The sequence below is a fragment of the Salmo salar genome, chromosome 12 (genome assembly GCF_965601325.2).
Source record: "Salmo salar chromosome 12, fSalSal1, whole genome shotgun sequence".
In the NCBI taxonomy this organism is placed as follows: Eukaryota; Metazoa; Chordata; class Actinopteri; order Salmoniformes; family Salmonidae; genus Salmo; species Salmo salar.
The window spans coordinates 103,566,880-103,584,363 of NC_138302.1; the positions used below are offsets into that span (position 1 = coordinate 103,566,880).

Below are 17,484 nucleotides of genomic sequence, written 5' to 3' on the forward strand. Positions count from 1 at the left end.
CAGCTGGGACCATAGTCACCAAGAAAACAATTGGTAACACATTATGCCGTGAAGGACTGAAATCCTGCAGCAGTCCCCCTGCTCAAGAAAGCACATATATATGCCCGTCTGAAGTTTGCCAATGAACATCTGAATGTTTCAGAGGACAACTGGGTGAAAGTGTTGTGGTCAGATGAGACCAAAATGGAGCTCTTTGGCATCAACTCAACTCGCCGTGTTTGGAGGAGGAGGAATGCTGCCTATGACCCCAAGAACACCATCCCCACCGTCAAACATGGAGGTGGAAACATTATGCTTTGGGGGTGTTTTTCTGCTAAGGGGACAGGACAACTTCACCGCATCAAAGGGACGATGGACGGGGCCATGTACCGTCAAATCTTGGGTGAGAACCTCCTTCCCTCAGCCAGGGCATTGAAAATGCGTCGTGGATGGGAATTCCAGCATGACAATGACCCAAAACACACGGCCAAGGCAACAAAGGAGTGGCTCAAGAAGAAGCACATTAACCTTTCTAGGGTATGTGGGACGAAATCGTCCCACCTACTCAACAGCCAGTGGAATCCCGTGGCGCGATATTCAAATACCTTAGAAATGCTATTACTTCAATTTCTCAAACATATGACTATTTTACACCATTTTAAAGACAAGACTCTCGTTAATCTAACCACACTGTCCGATTTCAAAAAGGCTTTACAACGAAAGCAAAACATTAGATTAGGTCAGGAGAGAACCCTGCCAAAAATAATCACACAGCCATTTTCAAAGCAAGCATATATGTCACAAAGACCAGAACCACAGCTAAATGCAGCACTAACCTTTGATGATCTTCATCAGATGACACTCCTAGGACATTATGTTATACAATACATGCATGTTTTGTTCAATCAAGTTCATATTTATATCAAAAACCAGCTTTTTACATTAGCATGTGACGTTCAGAACTAGCATACCCACCGCAAACTTCCGGTGAATTTACTAAATTACTCCCGATAAACGTTCACAAAAAACATAACAATTATTTTAAGAATTATAGATACAGAACTCCTTTATGCAATCGCGGTGTCCGATTTTAAAATAGCTTTTCGGCAAAAGCACATATTGCAATATTCTGAGTAGATAGCTCGCCATCATGGGCTAGCTATTTTGACACCCACCAAGTTTGGCACTCACCAAACTCAGATTTACTATAAGAAAAATTGGATAACCTTTGCTGTTCTTCGTCAGAATGCACTCCCAGGACTTCTACTTCATCCACAAATGTTGTTTTGGTTCAAAATAATCCATAGTTATGTTCAAATATCCTCTGTTTTGTTCTTGCGTTCAAGACACTATCCGAACGGTGACGTGCGGACGCGTATCGTGACAAAAAAAATCAAAATATTCCATTACCGTACTTCGAAGCATGTCAAACGCTGTACAAAATCAATTTTTATGCGATTTTTCTCGTAAAAAAGCAATAATATTCCGACCGGGAGACGTCCTTTCCGTTCAAAGACTCAAAATCTAAAATGGACTCTTCACGTGCACGCGCGCACCCGTCTCATTGTTCTCAGATCGACCACTTACCAAATGCGCTACTGTTTTTCAGCCATGGGCTGCAAAGTCATCGTTCAACGTTCTGCCGCCTTCTGGGAGCCTATGGGAGCCTCAGAAAGTGTCACGTTACAGCAGAGATCCTTTGTTTTCAATAAAGAGAGTGTAGAAGGCCAAGAAATTCTCAGAGAGGGCACTTCCTGTACAGAATCTTCTCAGGTTTTTGCCTGCCATATGAGTTCTGTTATACTCACAGACACCATTCAAACAGTTTTAGAAACTGTAGGGTGTTTTCTATCCAAATCAAACAATTATATGCATATTCTAGTTTCTGGGCAGTAGTAATAACCAGATTAAATTGGGTACGTTTTTTATCTGGATGTGAAAATACTGCCCCCTACCCTAGAGAGGTTAAGGTCCTGGAGTGGCCAAGCCAGTCTCCAGACCTTAATCCCATAGAAAATCTGTGGAGGGAGCTGAAGGTTCGAGTTGCCAAACGTCAGCCTCGAAACCTTAATGACTTGGAGAAGATCTGCAAAGAGGAGTGGGACAAAATCCCTCCTGAGATATGTGCAAACCTGGTGGCCAACTACAAGAAACGTCTGACCTCTGTGATTGCCAACAAGGGTTTTGCCACCAAGTACTAAGTCATGTTTTGCAGAGGGGTCAAATACTTATTTCCCTCATTGAAATGCAAATCATTTTATAACATTTTTTACATGCATTTTTCTGGATTTTTGTTGTTGTTATTCTGTCTCTCACTGTTCAAATAAACCTACCATTAAAATTATAGACTGATCATTTCTTTGTCAGTGGGCAAACGTACAAAATCAGCAGGGGATCAAATACTTTTTTCCCTCACTGTAAGTGTTACAGGGCGATAGTTTGTTTCCACCTCCAAAGCCCGGCTCCAGAGTCTCAGTGGACCTGCTCTCACTTGGGGCCAAAGCCAGGACATGTATTTTTCAGCTTGCATTTATATAACAATGGCTAACTGTGAACATGGGGTAACACCTACCACAGTTAACACCTTCTCACAAAGCAACAGTCTTGATGATGCAGAGGTTGTTAATTCTGCTCTTCACAAGTGCTCAGTGTTAGCCCTAGCTATGGAAACACAGTTTCCAAAATATAACACTAGAGCCTACATAAACATTGTGACCAGCACCAGCCCGCCAATTAGGCAGGATTAAGTCAAATTCGCATAAATAGCCTTTATGCCACTTGGTAAGAGAAATGTTCTTTTGTTTTTGGACAGAATTATATGAGGTGTTATGTGTTGTTGAAGGTGCGTCAGTTTAGGCTCAGAAAATGCTGGGAAAAGCAGATGACGCCTCTTCATAAGATGGTGCCGATGTACATAGACGCCTCGTTTCAGTCTCCTTTGCAGTATTTTTTTTTTACTGTTATTAGCCCGGAATGTTCTTTGCATTATTACATACAGACGGAAAATAACTTTTGGTTATCAGAAAAGCAGTAACTCACCAGCATTTTGACTTTCCTGAATTGTATCCTTTGTTCTTATCTTTTAAGGCGATTTAACTCATCCCAGAGGCTGCTCCAATACACCGTCGGCGGAAAAGAGCTATTCGGAGTGTACTTTTAGTCCGAAGCAGGAGGCGTGCACACCATGCACCGCTTCCAAGTATACTACTCGCTAATGTTCAGTCGCTGGACAATGAAGTAGATGAGCTCAGGGCGAGGATCTCCTTCCAGATAGATATCAGGGACTGTAACATACTCTGTTTCGTGTAATCATGGCTCTCTCTGGATATACTGTCCCCATCCATACAGCCAGCTGGGACCGAGAGACTGAAACATAGGTTCTATCTCAAGGCCATCAGACTGTTAAACAGCCATCACTAACACAGAGAGGCTGCTGCCTACATACAGACTTGAAATCATTGGCCACTTTAATAAATGGAACACTAGTGACTTTAATAATGTTAACATATCTTGCATTACTCATCTCATACGTATATAATGTATTTTATAACATCTATTGCATCTTGCCTATGCCGCTCTGCCATTGCTCATCCATATATTTATATGTATATATTCTTATTCCATTCCTTTACTTAGATTTGTGTGTATTAGGTAGTTTTAGTGAAATTGTTAGATTCCAGAAGCACAAGCATTTCGCTACACTCGCAATAACATCTCCTAACCACGTCACCAATAAAACTTGATTTGATTTGAAACACTAAAGTCTGGGCCTTTATGGTAAAACACCAGGTTAAGTCCTTAGTTGAAATTCACCAAATATTACCTTTAGATTTAACACAATAGGATAGTATGTGTACATATATCTCCACGTGTGCATATGTACGCGTCTCAGTACTCACACTCTCCGCTGTCCCCTCCCGGAGGCTGATAGAAGGACAGTCCCAGAGATATCAAGGCAGCCACCTCCAGGATGATCAGAGTCACGTCCTGCAGAGCTTCCCATACTAACTGGAGGAAGGTTTTTGGCTTCTTTGGAGGTATAAGGTTTTCCCCAAACACTTCTTTCCTCTTATCTAGGTCATCTCCTGTTAAGCCTGTTGGGAGAAAGAAAAGGCAGTGAGAAAGAATCCTGATTGGTCGTTTAGTTTGGTGTTTTAATAGAGGAAATGAGGGAAAGACCACCTGATTAAACCTGTTCTGTTTTCAAACATCAAACGTCCTATTCTCTCTTTCTCTCTCTCTCTCTCTCTCCCTCTCTCTCTCTCCCTCTCTCTCTCTCTCTCTCTCTCTCTCTCTTCTCTCTCTCTCTCTCTCTTCTCTCTCTCTCTCTCTCTCTCTCTCGCTGTCTCTCTCTCTCTCGCTGTCTCTCTCTCTCTCGCTGCTCTCTCTCTCTCTCTCTCTCTCTCTCTCTCTCTCTCTCTCGCTGTCTCTCTCTCTCGCTGTCTCTCTCTCTCTCTCTCGCTGTCTCTCTCTCTCGCTGTCTCTCTCTCTCTCTCTCTCTCTCTCTCTCTCTCTCTCTCTCTCTCTCTCTCGCTGTCTCTCTCTCTCGCTGTCTCTCTCTCTCTCTCTCCTCTCTCTCTTTCTCTCTCTCTCTCTCTCTCTCTCTCTCTCTCTCTCGCTGTCTCTCTCTCTCTTTCTCTCTCTCTCTCTCTCTCTCTCTCTCTCTCTCTCGCTGTCTCTCTCTCTCGCTGTCTCTCTCTCTCTCTCTCTCTCTCCTCTCTCTCTCTCTCCTCTCTCTCTCTCTGAATGGCGCTGCAATGGATAGCTGACCTTGTACTCTCCTGACCAATCCTGATGCTTACTGCGATTATTTGCGCTGATCTTAACATTTTTTTTGTACATAATGTTTCCAGCATCGTTTCCTATGACCGCAAATAACTTCTGGACATCAGCACAGCGATCACTAACCTTGATTTGGAATAAGATTTCTACTTCAAGGTGTCGGGGGTGCAGGACATACTGCTCACCCCGGACCGGGCCCAGATACTGGACCGGGCCCCGATCCCAGATACTGGACCGGGCCCCGATCCCAGAGACTGGACCGGGCCCCGATCCCAGAGACTGGACCGGGCCCCGATCCCAGAGACTGGACCGGGCCCCGATCCCAGATACTGGACCGGGCCCCGATCCCAGAGACTGGACCGGGCCCCGATCCCAGAGACTGGACCGGGCCCCGATCCCAGAGACTGGACCGGGCCCCGATCCCAGAGACTGGACCGGGCCCCGATCCCAGATACTGGACCAGGCCCCGATCCCAGATACTGGACCAGGTCCTGATCCCAGAGATGAAACTACATCAGCAAATAAATAATCCAACTCTACCCTCCATTCCATTGGCAAACGCACTGGACAACAAACTGGACAAGCTCCTTTTCAATGCGAACTGAAAAAACTGTAATAATATATATAAGACCATGGTGATTGCCTACGGAGCTGTGAAGGGAACGGCACCTCCATACCTTCAGGCTCTGATCAGGCCCTACACCCAAACAAGGGCACTGCGTTCATCCACCTCTGGCCTGCTGGCCCCCCTACCTCTGAGGAAGCACAGTTCCCGCTCAGCCCAGTTAAAACTGTTCGCTGCTCTGGCACCCCAATGGTGGAACATGCTCCCTCACGACGCCAGGACAGCGGAGTCAATCACCACCTTCCGGAGACACCTGAAACCCCACCTCTTTAAGGAATATCTAGGATAGGATAAAGTAATCCTTCTAACCCCCCCCCCCCTTAAAAGATTTAGATGCACTATTGTAAAGTGGTTGTTCCACTGGATATCATAAGGTGAATGCACCAATTTGTAAGTCGCTCTGGTTAAGAGCGTCTGCTAAATGACTTAAATGTAAAATGTAAATATGTTTCTGTATGTTTCTCAGAGTCGTGGCTGAACAAGGACATGGATGATCTACATCCATCTGGCTTTTTCTATGTATCGTTAAGACCATACAGCAGTGTTGGATAAGGTAAGGTTAAGGGGGAGGTGTGTGTGCATCTTTGTTAACAACAGCTAGTGCACAATCTCTAATATTAGGGAAGGTTCGAGGTTCTGCTCACCTGTGATAGAACACCTTCATGATAAGCTGTAGACCACACTATTTCCCGAGAGAGTTTTCATCTATATTTTTCTTAGCTGTCTATTGACCACCACAACCTGATGCTGACACTAAGACCGCACTCAACAAGCAGCGCTCCTAGTGGCCTATGATTTGAATGCAGTAACATTTCTACCAGCAGGTCACCTGTGCAACTAGAGGTGACAAAACTGTAGATCAAATTTACTTGTTTACTTTAAATTTACGGCGCTCCTAGTAGCCGGGGACTTCAATGCAGGGAAACTTACATCCGTTTTACCAAATTTCTATCAGCATGTTAAATGTGCAACAAGAGGGGGAAAAAAAAACTCTAGACCACCTTTACTCCACACACAGAGACACATACAAAGCTTTCCCCTGCCCTCCATTTGGCATATCTGACCATAACTCTATCCTCCTGATTTCTGCTTGCAAACAAAAACTCAAACAGGAAGCGGATGCTAAACTACAGGACTGTTTCGCTAGCACAGACTGGAATATGTTCTGGGATTCTTCCAATGGCATTGAGGAGTTTACTACATCAGTCACTGGCTTCATTAATAAGTACATCGACGACGTCATCCACCACAGTGACCTTACGTACATATCCCAACCAGAAGCGTCAACATGGGTTACCAGGACGCGTACTCAGAGCTTGCTCTAACCAGCTCTCAAGTGTCTTCACTGACATGTTCAACCTGTCCCTGACCCAGTCTGTAATACCAACATGTTTCAAGCAGACCACCGTAGTCCCTGTGCCTAAGAACGCCAAGGTAACCTGTCTAAATGACTATCGCCCCGTAGCACTCACGTCTGTAGCCATGAAATGCTGGTCATGGCTCACATCAACACCATCAACCCAGACACTCTGGACCCACTCCAAATCGCATACCGCATACCGCCCCACAGATGATGCAATCTCTATTGCAATCCATGCTGCCTTTTCCCACCTGGTTAAGAGGAACACCTATGTGATTATGTATTTATTATTACTATTACGTGTTATTACTTTTCTATTATTTATCTATTCTCTTTCTCTTTGCGTTGTTGGTAAGGGCCCGTAAGCATTTCACTGTTAGTCTACATCTGTTGTTAACGAAGCATGTGACGAATAAAATTTGATTTGACGTGATCTTGGTCTTTCTCCTCTCCCCTCTCATCTCTTCCTCTCCCTCTCTCTCTTTACCTTTTTCTCCTCTTTTTATCTCTTCCTCTGTACCTCTCCCTCCCCGTCTCTCTCTCTCTCTCTCTCTCTCAAATTCAAGCAGTTTTTTTTTTACATGAAAATCAATGGGTACAAATAGTGATAATAAAAACGTAATTGTACAAATAAATACATAATAGAAATAACAACAAGACAATAAAAACATTGTAATACAAAATATAATAAATAATACGGAAGATTAAAGGATAAACATGGAAAATGAACATGCTACTATTATTACTACTAAAATAAATTCTACCACAACTACAACTCATACAACCCTGTGTTGTTGTTTATTCCATGTGTATCTCTGTGTTGTTGTTTGTGTCACATTGCTTTGCTTTATCTTGGCCAGGTCGCAGTTGCAAATGAGAACTTGTTCTCAACTAGCCTACCTGGTTAAATAAAGTTGAAATAAAATTAAATTAAAAAATAAATTAACACTAATACTACAACTATCCCTACCACTAGTATCATTTATACCTCTAATATCTCTACTACCACCATTACCACTAGTATCATTTATACCTCTAATATCTCTACTACCATTACCACTAGTATCATTTATACCTCTAATATCTCTACTACCATTACCACTAGTATCATTTATACCTCTAATATCTCTACTACCATTACCACTAGTATCATTTATAGCTCTAATATCTCTACTACCGTTACCACTAGTATCATTTATACCTCTAATATCTCTACTACCATTACCACTAGTAGTATTTATACCTCTAATATCTCTACTACCATTACCACTAGTATCATTTATAGCTCTAATATCTCTACTACCGTTACCACTAGTATCATTTATACCTCTAATATCTCTACTACCATTACCACTAGTATCATTTATACCTCTAATATCTCTACTACCATTATCACTAGTATCATTTATAGCTCTAATATCTCTACTACCACCATTACCACTAGTATCATTTATACCTCTAATATCTCTACTACCATTACCACTAGTAGTATTTATACCTCTAATATCTCTACTACCATTATCACTAGTATCATTTATACCTCTAATATCTCTACTACCATTACCACTAGTATCATTTATAGCTCTAATATCTCTACTACCATTACCACTAGTATCATTTATACCTCTAATATCTCTACTACCACCATTACCACTAGTATCATTTATACCTCTAATATCTCTACTACCATTACCACTAGTATCATTTATACCTCTAATATCTCTACTACCATTACCACTAGTATCATTTATACCTCTAATATCTCTACTACCATTACCACTAGTATCATTTATACCTCTAATATCTCTACTACCATTACCACTAGTATCATTTATACCTCTAATATTTCTACTACTACCATTACCACTAGTAGTATTTATACCTCTAATATCTCTACTACCATTACCACTAGTATCATTTATACCTCTAATATCTCTACTACCATTACCACTAGTATCATTTATACCTCTAATATCTCTACTACCATTACCACTAGTATCATTTATACCTCTAATATCTCTACTACCATTACCACTAGTATCATTTATACCTCTAATATCTCTACTACCATTACCACTAGTATCATTTATACCTCTAATATCTCTACTACCATTATCACTAGTATCATTTATACCTCTAATATCTCTACTACCATTACCACTAGTATCATTTATACCTCTAATATCTCTACTACCATTACCACTAGTATCATTTATACCTCTAATATCTCTACTACCATTACCACTAGTATCATTTATAGCTCTAATATCTCTACTACCATTACCACTAGTATCATTTATACCTCTAATATCTCTACTACCATTACCACTAGTATCATTTATACCTCTAATATCTCTACTACCATTACCACTAGTATCATTTATAGCTCTAATATCTCTACTACCATTACCACTAGTATCATTTATACCTCTAATATCTCTACTACCATTATCACTAGTATCATTTATACCTCTAATATCTCTACTACCATTACCACTAGTATCATTTATACCTCTAATATCTCTACTACCATTACCACTAGTATCATTTATACCTCTAATATCTCTACTACCATTACCACTAGTATCATTTATACCTCTAATATCTCTACTACCATTACCACTAGTATCATTTATACCTCTAATATCTCCACTAACAGCATTACCACTAGTATCATTTATACCTCTAATATCTCTACTACCATTACCACTAGTATCATTTATACCTCTAATATCTCTACTACCATTACCACTAGTATCATTTATACCTCTAATATCTCTACCTACTATAACTATAACTAACTGTCAACTTCACCACTACATCAGAACTACAAACACCGTCAACATTACTACAGCTACCACTACTACTACTACTGATACCACCACCATCACCCCCATCATTAAACTACTACTGTTACCATCACACCTACTAACATACCACTACTATTTGGAGTACCAATAACATAATAAGATGTATTATTATTATAATAGTAATAATAATAATAATAGTAATAGTAGTAGTTGTAATAATGTGTTACTGCTTAATGATACCGATTTAATTGGTCATGAGTTGTTCTTGTTTTTCCTCTGGGTTTAATAATTAAACGTTTCTATTAATTTCTTTGAATAATTAACTTCCCGGTCTGCCTCTTATCTCCATATCTTCCTCTCTCCCCCTTAGTCTCCCTTTCCCTCTCTGTCTATTTGGTGGTGTTATTGTGAGAGTTATCAGACTGCAGTGATTAACTGGTGGTGTCATTATGAGAGTTATCAGACTGCAGTGATTAACTGGTGGTGTCATTATGAGAGTTATCAGACTGCAGTGATTAACTGGTGGTGTTATTATGAGAGTTATCAGACTGCAGTGATTAACTGGTGGTGTCATTATGAGAGTTATCAGACTGCAGTGATTAACTGGTGGTGTCATTATGAGAGTTATCAGACTGCAGTGATTAACTGGTGGTGTTATTATGAGTTATCAGACTGCAGCAGCAATACTGACCAGTGGGTCATAGAATATAATGGTTATGTGATTATGATTATGATTAACTGCCACTAGGACAAACCACAACTAGGTAGGTGTCAACACAGGAATAGGGTGGTTATTACTGTGCTAGTGGTCCAATCGTCAGCTATACATCACATTACCTAAGAGGATTGTATCCAGTGGAAGCATCATCAGTGAAAACACAACAGATATTTCCATCTCAGGGTTTCAACACCAGCGGTGTGTTTGCCTCTCTACTGAATGACGGTGCCGGCAGGTAGTCTAGTGGTTAGAGCGTTGGGCAGGTAACCGAAAAGGTTGCTGGACCGAATCCCCGAGCTGGCAAAGGGTAAAAATCTGTCATTTTGCCCCTGAACAAAGCAGTTAATTAACCCACTGTTCCCCAGTACATTTACATAACATTTTAGTCATTTAGCAGACACTCTTATCCAGAGCAACTTACAGTAGTACAATACATCTCATACATTTTTTTTCCTTCTTTTTTTTTCTTCTTTCCATACTGGTCCCCCGTGGGACTCGAACCCACAACCCTGGCATTGCAAACACCATGCTCTACCAACTGAGCCACCCGGGACCGGTAGTCAGTGATTGTAAATAAGAATTTGTTCGTAACTGACTTGCCTAGTTAAATAAAGGTTAAATAAATAAAAACGAAATACAAAAAAAGGACCTGACACAACCTGAGAGTTACCTCATTATCTAAACACACGTGACTTCAACTATGACCAATACGTGCTCTATTGATCTCCGCTTGACAAGAAGGAAAAGGGCTGCATATAGCTCAGGTTAATGGGATCTAGCCTTCCTAACAAAATACATGAGGTTATTATTTAACTTGGTCAACATGAATAATATTCATATTTTAGCTTTAACCCGAAAAAAAAAAAATACATTTGGATGCATCCATTAATGATGGGCAAGTTTAACATGCTGCTGATATAGTCTACTTAATAAGAAAGGACAGGATGAGAGAATAGTGATGGTGTAGTGTTGTACATTCGGGATGAACTTAATGTATGTCATCCTTCTAACCCCCCCCCCCTTAAAAGATTTAGATGCACTATTGTAAAGTGGTTGTTCCACTGGATATCATGAGGTGAATGCACCAATTTGTAAGTCGCTCTGGATAAGAGCGTCTGCTAAATGACTTAAATGTAAATGTAAATGTAAGGTGTGTTATGTGGATGACTTATGTACTGGATTTGACCAGGCCACAGACAGTAACAGAGATGTATTTATCTTGGGGGATTATAATTTAAAGGGAAAGGATCAGAATAATTAAAATATTACTAAATTACAGGGGTGTAAAGTACTTAAGTAAAAATACTTTAAAATACTACTTCAGTAGTTTTTTGGGGGGGTATCTGTACTTCACTTTACTATTTATATTTTTGGAAACTTTTACTTTTACTTCAATACCTTCCTAAAGAAAATAATGTACTTTTTACTCCATGCATTTTCCATGACAACAAAAAGTACTCGTTACATTTTGACAATTCCCACACTTATCAAGAGAACATCCCTGGTCCTCCCTACTGCCTCTGATCTGGAGGACTCACTAAACAGAGAACATCCCTGGTCATCCCTACTGCCTCTGATCTGGAGGACTCACTAAACAGAGAACATCCCATGTCATCTCTACTGCCTCTGATCTGGTGGACTCACTAAACAGAGAACATCCCTGGTCATCCCTACTGCCTCTGATCTGGTAGACTCACTAAACAGAGAACATCCCTGGTCATCTCTACTGCCTCTGATCTGGAGGACTCACTAAACAGAGAACATCCCTGGTCGTCCCTACTGCCTCTGATCTGGAGGACTCACTAAACAGAGAACATCCCTGGTCATCCCTACTGCCTCTGATCTGGAGGACTCACTAAACAGAGAACATCCCATGTCATCTCTACTGCCTCTGATCTGGTGGACTCACTAAACAGAGAACATCCCTGGTCATCCCTACTGCCTCTGATCTGGTAGACTCACTAAACAGAGAACATCCCTGGTCATCCCTACTGCCTCTGATCTGGAGGACTCACTAAACAGAGAACATCCCTGGTCATCCCTACTGCCTCTGATCTGGAGGACTCACTAAACAGAGAACATCCCTGGTCATCCCTACTGCCTCTGATCTGGAGGACTCACTAAACAGAGAACATCCCTGGTCGTCCCTACTGCCTCTGATCTGGAGGACTCACTAAACAGAGAACATCCCTGGTCATCCCTACTGCCTCTGATCTGGAGGACTCACTAAACACACATGCTTTGTTTGTAAATTATATCTGAGTGTTAGGGTATGGCCCTGGCTATCCGTCAATAATAATTAAATACAAATTGTGACGTCTGGTTTACTTAATATAAGGAACTTGAAAGGATTCATGCTTTTATTTTTGATACTTAAGTACATTTTAGAAATTACATTTACTTTTGACACTTCAGTATATTTAAAACAAACTACTTTTAGACTTTTACTCAAGTAGTATTTTACTGGGTGGCTTTCACTTTTACTTGAGTCATTTTCTATTAAGGTATCTTTACTTTTACTCAAGTATGACAATTGAGTACTTTTTACACCACTTGTTAAATTATTGAGATATGCTGAGAGCTGTGGTTTGAAACAAATGGTTAATGACACTACTAGATCATCAAATAAGTTGGGTCACCATTCAGACACGTGCATTGATCTGATCTCCTGTAATATACCATTGCAATGCTCAAAGGCTCAAAGGCCTGGTCAATGCCAGTGGGCTGGACAGACCATAATAGTATGACCGTAACCATGAACACCAAGGTTCCAAAGAAACCCCCCAAGGATTGTGGTCAAGAGAAATGTCTGAATGATTTGACTGATGTACCCTGGGATTTATCTAAAGGATGATTTAAATCAGGATTTATTGAATTCCTCATTGATTGTAAAAAAAAAAAAGGTCTGGAATATAGTGAAGGACTTACTTGGTACATCTATCTCATCATACCCATCTAGTGTGGAGGTTGACAGAAGAACAATAACAAAACCAGCTGATATTACCAATCATTTTTCAGATTATTTTTTTTTTTTTATACAAAGCAAAACTAATTTACTGAGAGATAATGTAAACACCCATTCTTCCAGACAAGCTATTGTCCAATGGATTGATGATCATATTATGAGAAACAAGATCTGCTCTTTTAGTCTACAAATAGTGTCAGTAGAGGAGGTTTTAAACCTATTGAAGTCATTATCCAATGGTAAATCTACAGGTTACGATCTTATGGAGTAAGAAAATACTTTTCTACGCTGCTCCCCAGATTGCAGCTCCACTGAAATACATATTTAATTGGTCACTGGAACAGGGGCATTTTCCAAATGTATGGAAGCATTGCTAAACTGTGTCCAATCCCGAAAGACTGCAAAGACCCATTACTCTTGCCAATAGTTGACCAATCATGTGTCTGTTACTTGGGCTGCAGTTTCTGAGGCTGGTAACTCTAGTGAACTTATCCTCTGCAGCAGAGGTAACTCTGGGTCTTCCTTTCCTGTGGCGGTTCTCATGAGAGACAGTTTCATCATAGCGCTTGATGGTTTTTGAAACTGCACTTGAAGAAACTTTAGAAGTTCTTGAAATTGTTCGTATTGACTGACCTTCATGTTTTAAATTAATGATAGACTGCCGTTTCTCTTTGCTTATCTGAGCTGTTCTTGCCATAATATGGACTTGGTCTTTTATCAAATAGAGCTATCATAAGTCACATCTGTTAATTGAAATGCATTCCAGGTGACTACCTCATGACGCTGGTTGAGAGAATGCCAAAAGTGTGCAAAGCTGTTATCAAGGCAAAGGGTGGCTACTTTGAAGAATCTCAAATATTGTAACGCCCTGGCCATAGAGAGGGGTTTTTGTTCTTTATTTTGGTTAGGACAGGGTGTTACATTGGGTGGGCGTTCTATGTTCCTTTTTCTATGTTTTTGTATTTCTTTGTTTTGGGCCGTGTGTGGCTCCCAATCAGGCACAGCTGAAGCTCGTTGTTGCTGATTGGGAGTCACACATAAGGAGCATGTTTTTCCTTTGGGTTTTGTGGGTAATTGTTTCTGTTAGTGTTTGCACCTGACAGGACTGTTTTGGCTGTCAGTTTTCTTGTGTTTTTTGTATAGTGTTCACGTTGTTCTATTAAAATTCTAATGATGAACACATCCTCTGCTGCACCTTGGTCTACTTCCACAGACAGCCGTTACAAATATTAAATATATTTTTATTTGTTTAACACTTTTTTGGTTACTACATGATTCCATATGTGTTATTTCATAGTTTTGATGTCTTCACTATTATTCTACATTGTAGAATATAGTAAAAAATAAAGAAAAACCCTTGAATGAGTAGGTGTGTCCAAACTTTGACTGGTACGGTATACCAACAACCTTCCTTATGCCTTATATGAGGCTCATGCTACTATATTTACATTTGATACTACAATTTATACAATGGATTCAACAGGAACAGCAAGCTCTACAAGTAGATCTGGGAAATATCAGGGAGTGGGTTTGCCAGAACAAAGTAGTTTTGAACGCTAAGAAAACCAAGGTTATGTTGGTCTGTTCCACTAGGAAAAGGCAAATTGAGGAAGTGTCAGAAACCACACTAGTAGGGGGTGCAGCTAGACAACTGCTTATCATGGTCATCTCAAATAAATCATCTATGTAAGAAAATTATCAAAACTGCATGTCTGATCAGACGGGTAGCTTAAATATTTACCGGGAAAGATTCTGTGGGCAAACAACCCAAGCCTTAATTGATAGTCAGGTAAACTACTGTTCTGAGGTCAAACAACCCAAACCTTAATTGATAGTCAGGTAAACTACTGTTCTGAGGTCAAACAACCCAAACCTTAATTGATAGTCAGGTAAACTACTGTTCTGAGGTCAAACAACCCAAACCTTAATTGATAGTCAGGTAAACTACTGTTCTGAGGTCAAACAACCCAAACCTTAATTGATAGTCAGGTAAACTACTGTTCTGAGGTCAAACAACCCAAGCCTTAATTGATAGTCAGGTAAACTACTGTTCTGAGGTCAAACAACCCAAACCTTAATTGATAGTCAGGTAAACTACTGTTCTGAGGTCAAACAACCCAAACCTTAATTGATAGTCAGGTAAACTACTGTTCTGAGGTCAAACAACCCAAACCTTAATTGATAGTCAGGTAAACTACTGTTCTGAGGTCAAACAACCCAAGCCTTAATTGATAGTCAGGTAAACTACTGTTCTGAGGTCAAACAACCCAAACCTTAATTGATAGTCAGGTAAACTACTGTTCTGAGGTCAAACAACCCAAACCTTAATTGATAGTCAGGTAAACTACTGTTCTGAGGTCAAACAACCCAAACCTTAATTGATAGTCAGGTAAACTACTGTTCTGAGGTCAAACAACCCAAACCTTAATTGATAGTCAGGTAAACTACTGTTCTGAGGTCAAACAACCCAAACCTTAATTGATAGTCAGGTAAACTACTGTTCTGAGGTCTGGGGACATGCATCAGCATATTAAATTAGGAGGCTGCAGATTGAACAGAACAAAGCAGCAAGGATTGTTTTAAGGTGGAGATATGGGTTTTCTGTTGTAGTCATGCTCAATGCTCTTGGTTGCTCATAAATCAACAAGATAACAAAAAAAAACAAACATGTTTATTTTATTTCACAATGTACACCATTTAAAACGGCCTAACTCTATTCACAACAGTATTCACTTGGTAAGAGACAGACATTCAGATAATACTAGGAATAAATTGTCCACCATCTACAGTGGGGAGAACAAGTATTTGATACACTGCCGATGTTGCAGGTGTCTTTTATACAGGTAACGAGTTCAAACAGGTGCAGTTAATACAGGTAATGAGTGGAGAACAGGAGGGCTTCTTAAAGAAAAACTAACAGGTCTGTGAGAGCCGGAATTCTTACTGGTTGGTAGGTGATCAAATACTTATGTCATGCAATAAAATGCAAATTAATGACTTAAAAATCATACAATGTGATTTTCTGGATTTTTGTTTTAGATTCCGTCTCTCACAGTTGAAGTGTACCTATGATAAAAATGACAGACCTCTACATGCTTTGTAAGTAGGAAAACCTGCAAAATTGGCAGTGTATCAAATACTTGTTCTCCCCACTGTATGTATTATCCAGACAGAAAAGAGAAACAGGGGAAATAAGATTTTGTTTTAGAGCAAAATAAAATAAATGGAATAATTTATCTTGAGAAAACCAGAAACGTTTCAATATATACATTCATACAATACTTTAGAAGTATTTAAATATACTACATTGGAAGGTTGTGCAGGACCATGGTAGATGAAGGAACCAATCTATCTGAACAGACTGCCATAGTATTTATCTGGTCACTACGGTAGAGTGGTATGTCTGTTGTGTGTAACACTGTGTTTTATATATATATATATGAAAATGTGATTGTATTATCAAATGTATTTGAATGTTAAAGGACTCTTGGAACATTAGCTCAAATGAGGACTGAAAGAGATCCTAATAAAATCAGACACATCGTCTGTCGTTATCAACTCTCTGAACTCTCTGTCGGTGATAACTGATGCTGATAACAACAGATAAAGACCAGTTAGAGAGAGAGAGAGAGAGACTGGGGGGGAGACTAGGGGGGAGAAAGGGGGAGGGAGAGAGAGTGGGAGGGGGGGGGAGGAGAGAGAGGGGAGGGAGGGAGAGAGAAGGGGGAGGGAAGGAGAGAGAGGTGGAAGGAGAGAGAGTGGGAGGGAGGGAAGGAGAGAGCGAGAGAGAGAGAGAGAGAAAGAGAGGGGGAAGGATAGAGAGAGGAGGGGAAAGGGAGAGAGAAGGGGGAGGGAAGGAGAGAGCGAGAGAGAGAGAGAAAGAGAGGGGGAAGGATAGAGAGAGGAGGGGAAAGGGAGAGAGTGAGACAGAAAGAGAGGGAGAATGTTAGAACCTTAGAATGCCCTCCCGTCCGGGTTCCAAATAGAACAGACTACAGATATATATATATATACTTATTAAGCATTCTGTTTTAATTGTCTCCCTCTGTGTGAGAGGAGAGAAGCTCATTGATGTCTCACAGCGTCACGCAAAAACACACACACAGCACCAGAGCATCACACACACGCTCACACGCCGAGAGTCTCCTCTGCTCGTAGCCGTGGGGAGCATTCCCTGCAGTGATTGGTAGAGCCGAGATGCACCATACAGCCCAGACAGGATAGAGCGCGCACACACACACACAC

General features: G+C 40.5%; 1 protein-coding gene across 10 annotated transcripts in view; it reads right to left on the reverse strand.

Annotated features, from left to right (window-relative positions):
* LOC106566233 (plasma membrane calcium-transporting ATPase 2) overlaps positions 1 to 17,484 on the reverse strand; it is a 294,986-nt gene that overhangs the window by 126,417 nt on the left and 151,085 nt on the right. For all 10 annotated transcript variants that reach the window (XM_045691977.2, XM_014134115.3, XM_045691982.2 and 7 more), the window contains exon 3: positions 3,879 to 4,073. In XM_045691977.2, coding sequence (XP_045547933.1) covers positions 3,879 to 4,073 — 195 coding nt within the window. The remainder of the gene's footprint in view (positions 1 to 3,878; positions 4,074 to 17,484) is intronic.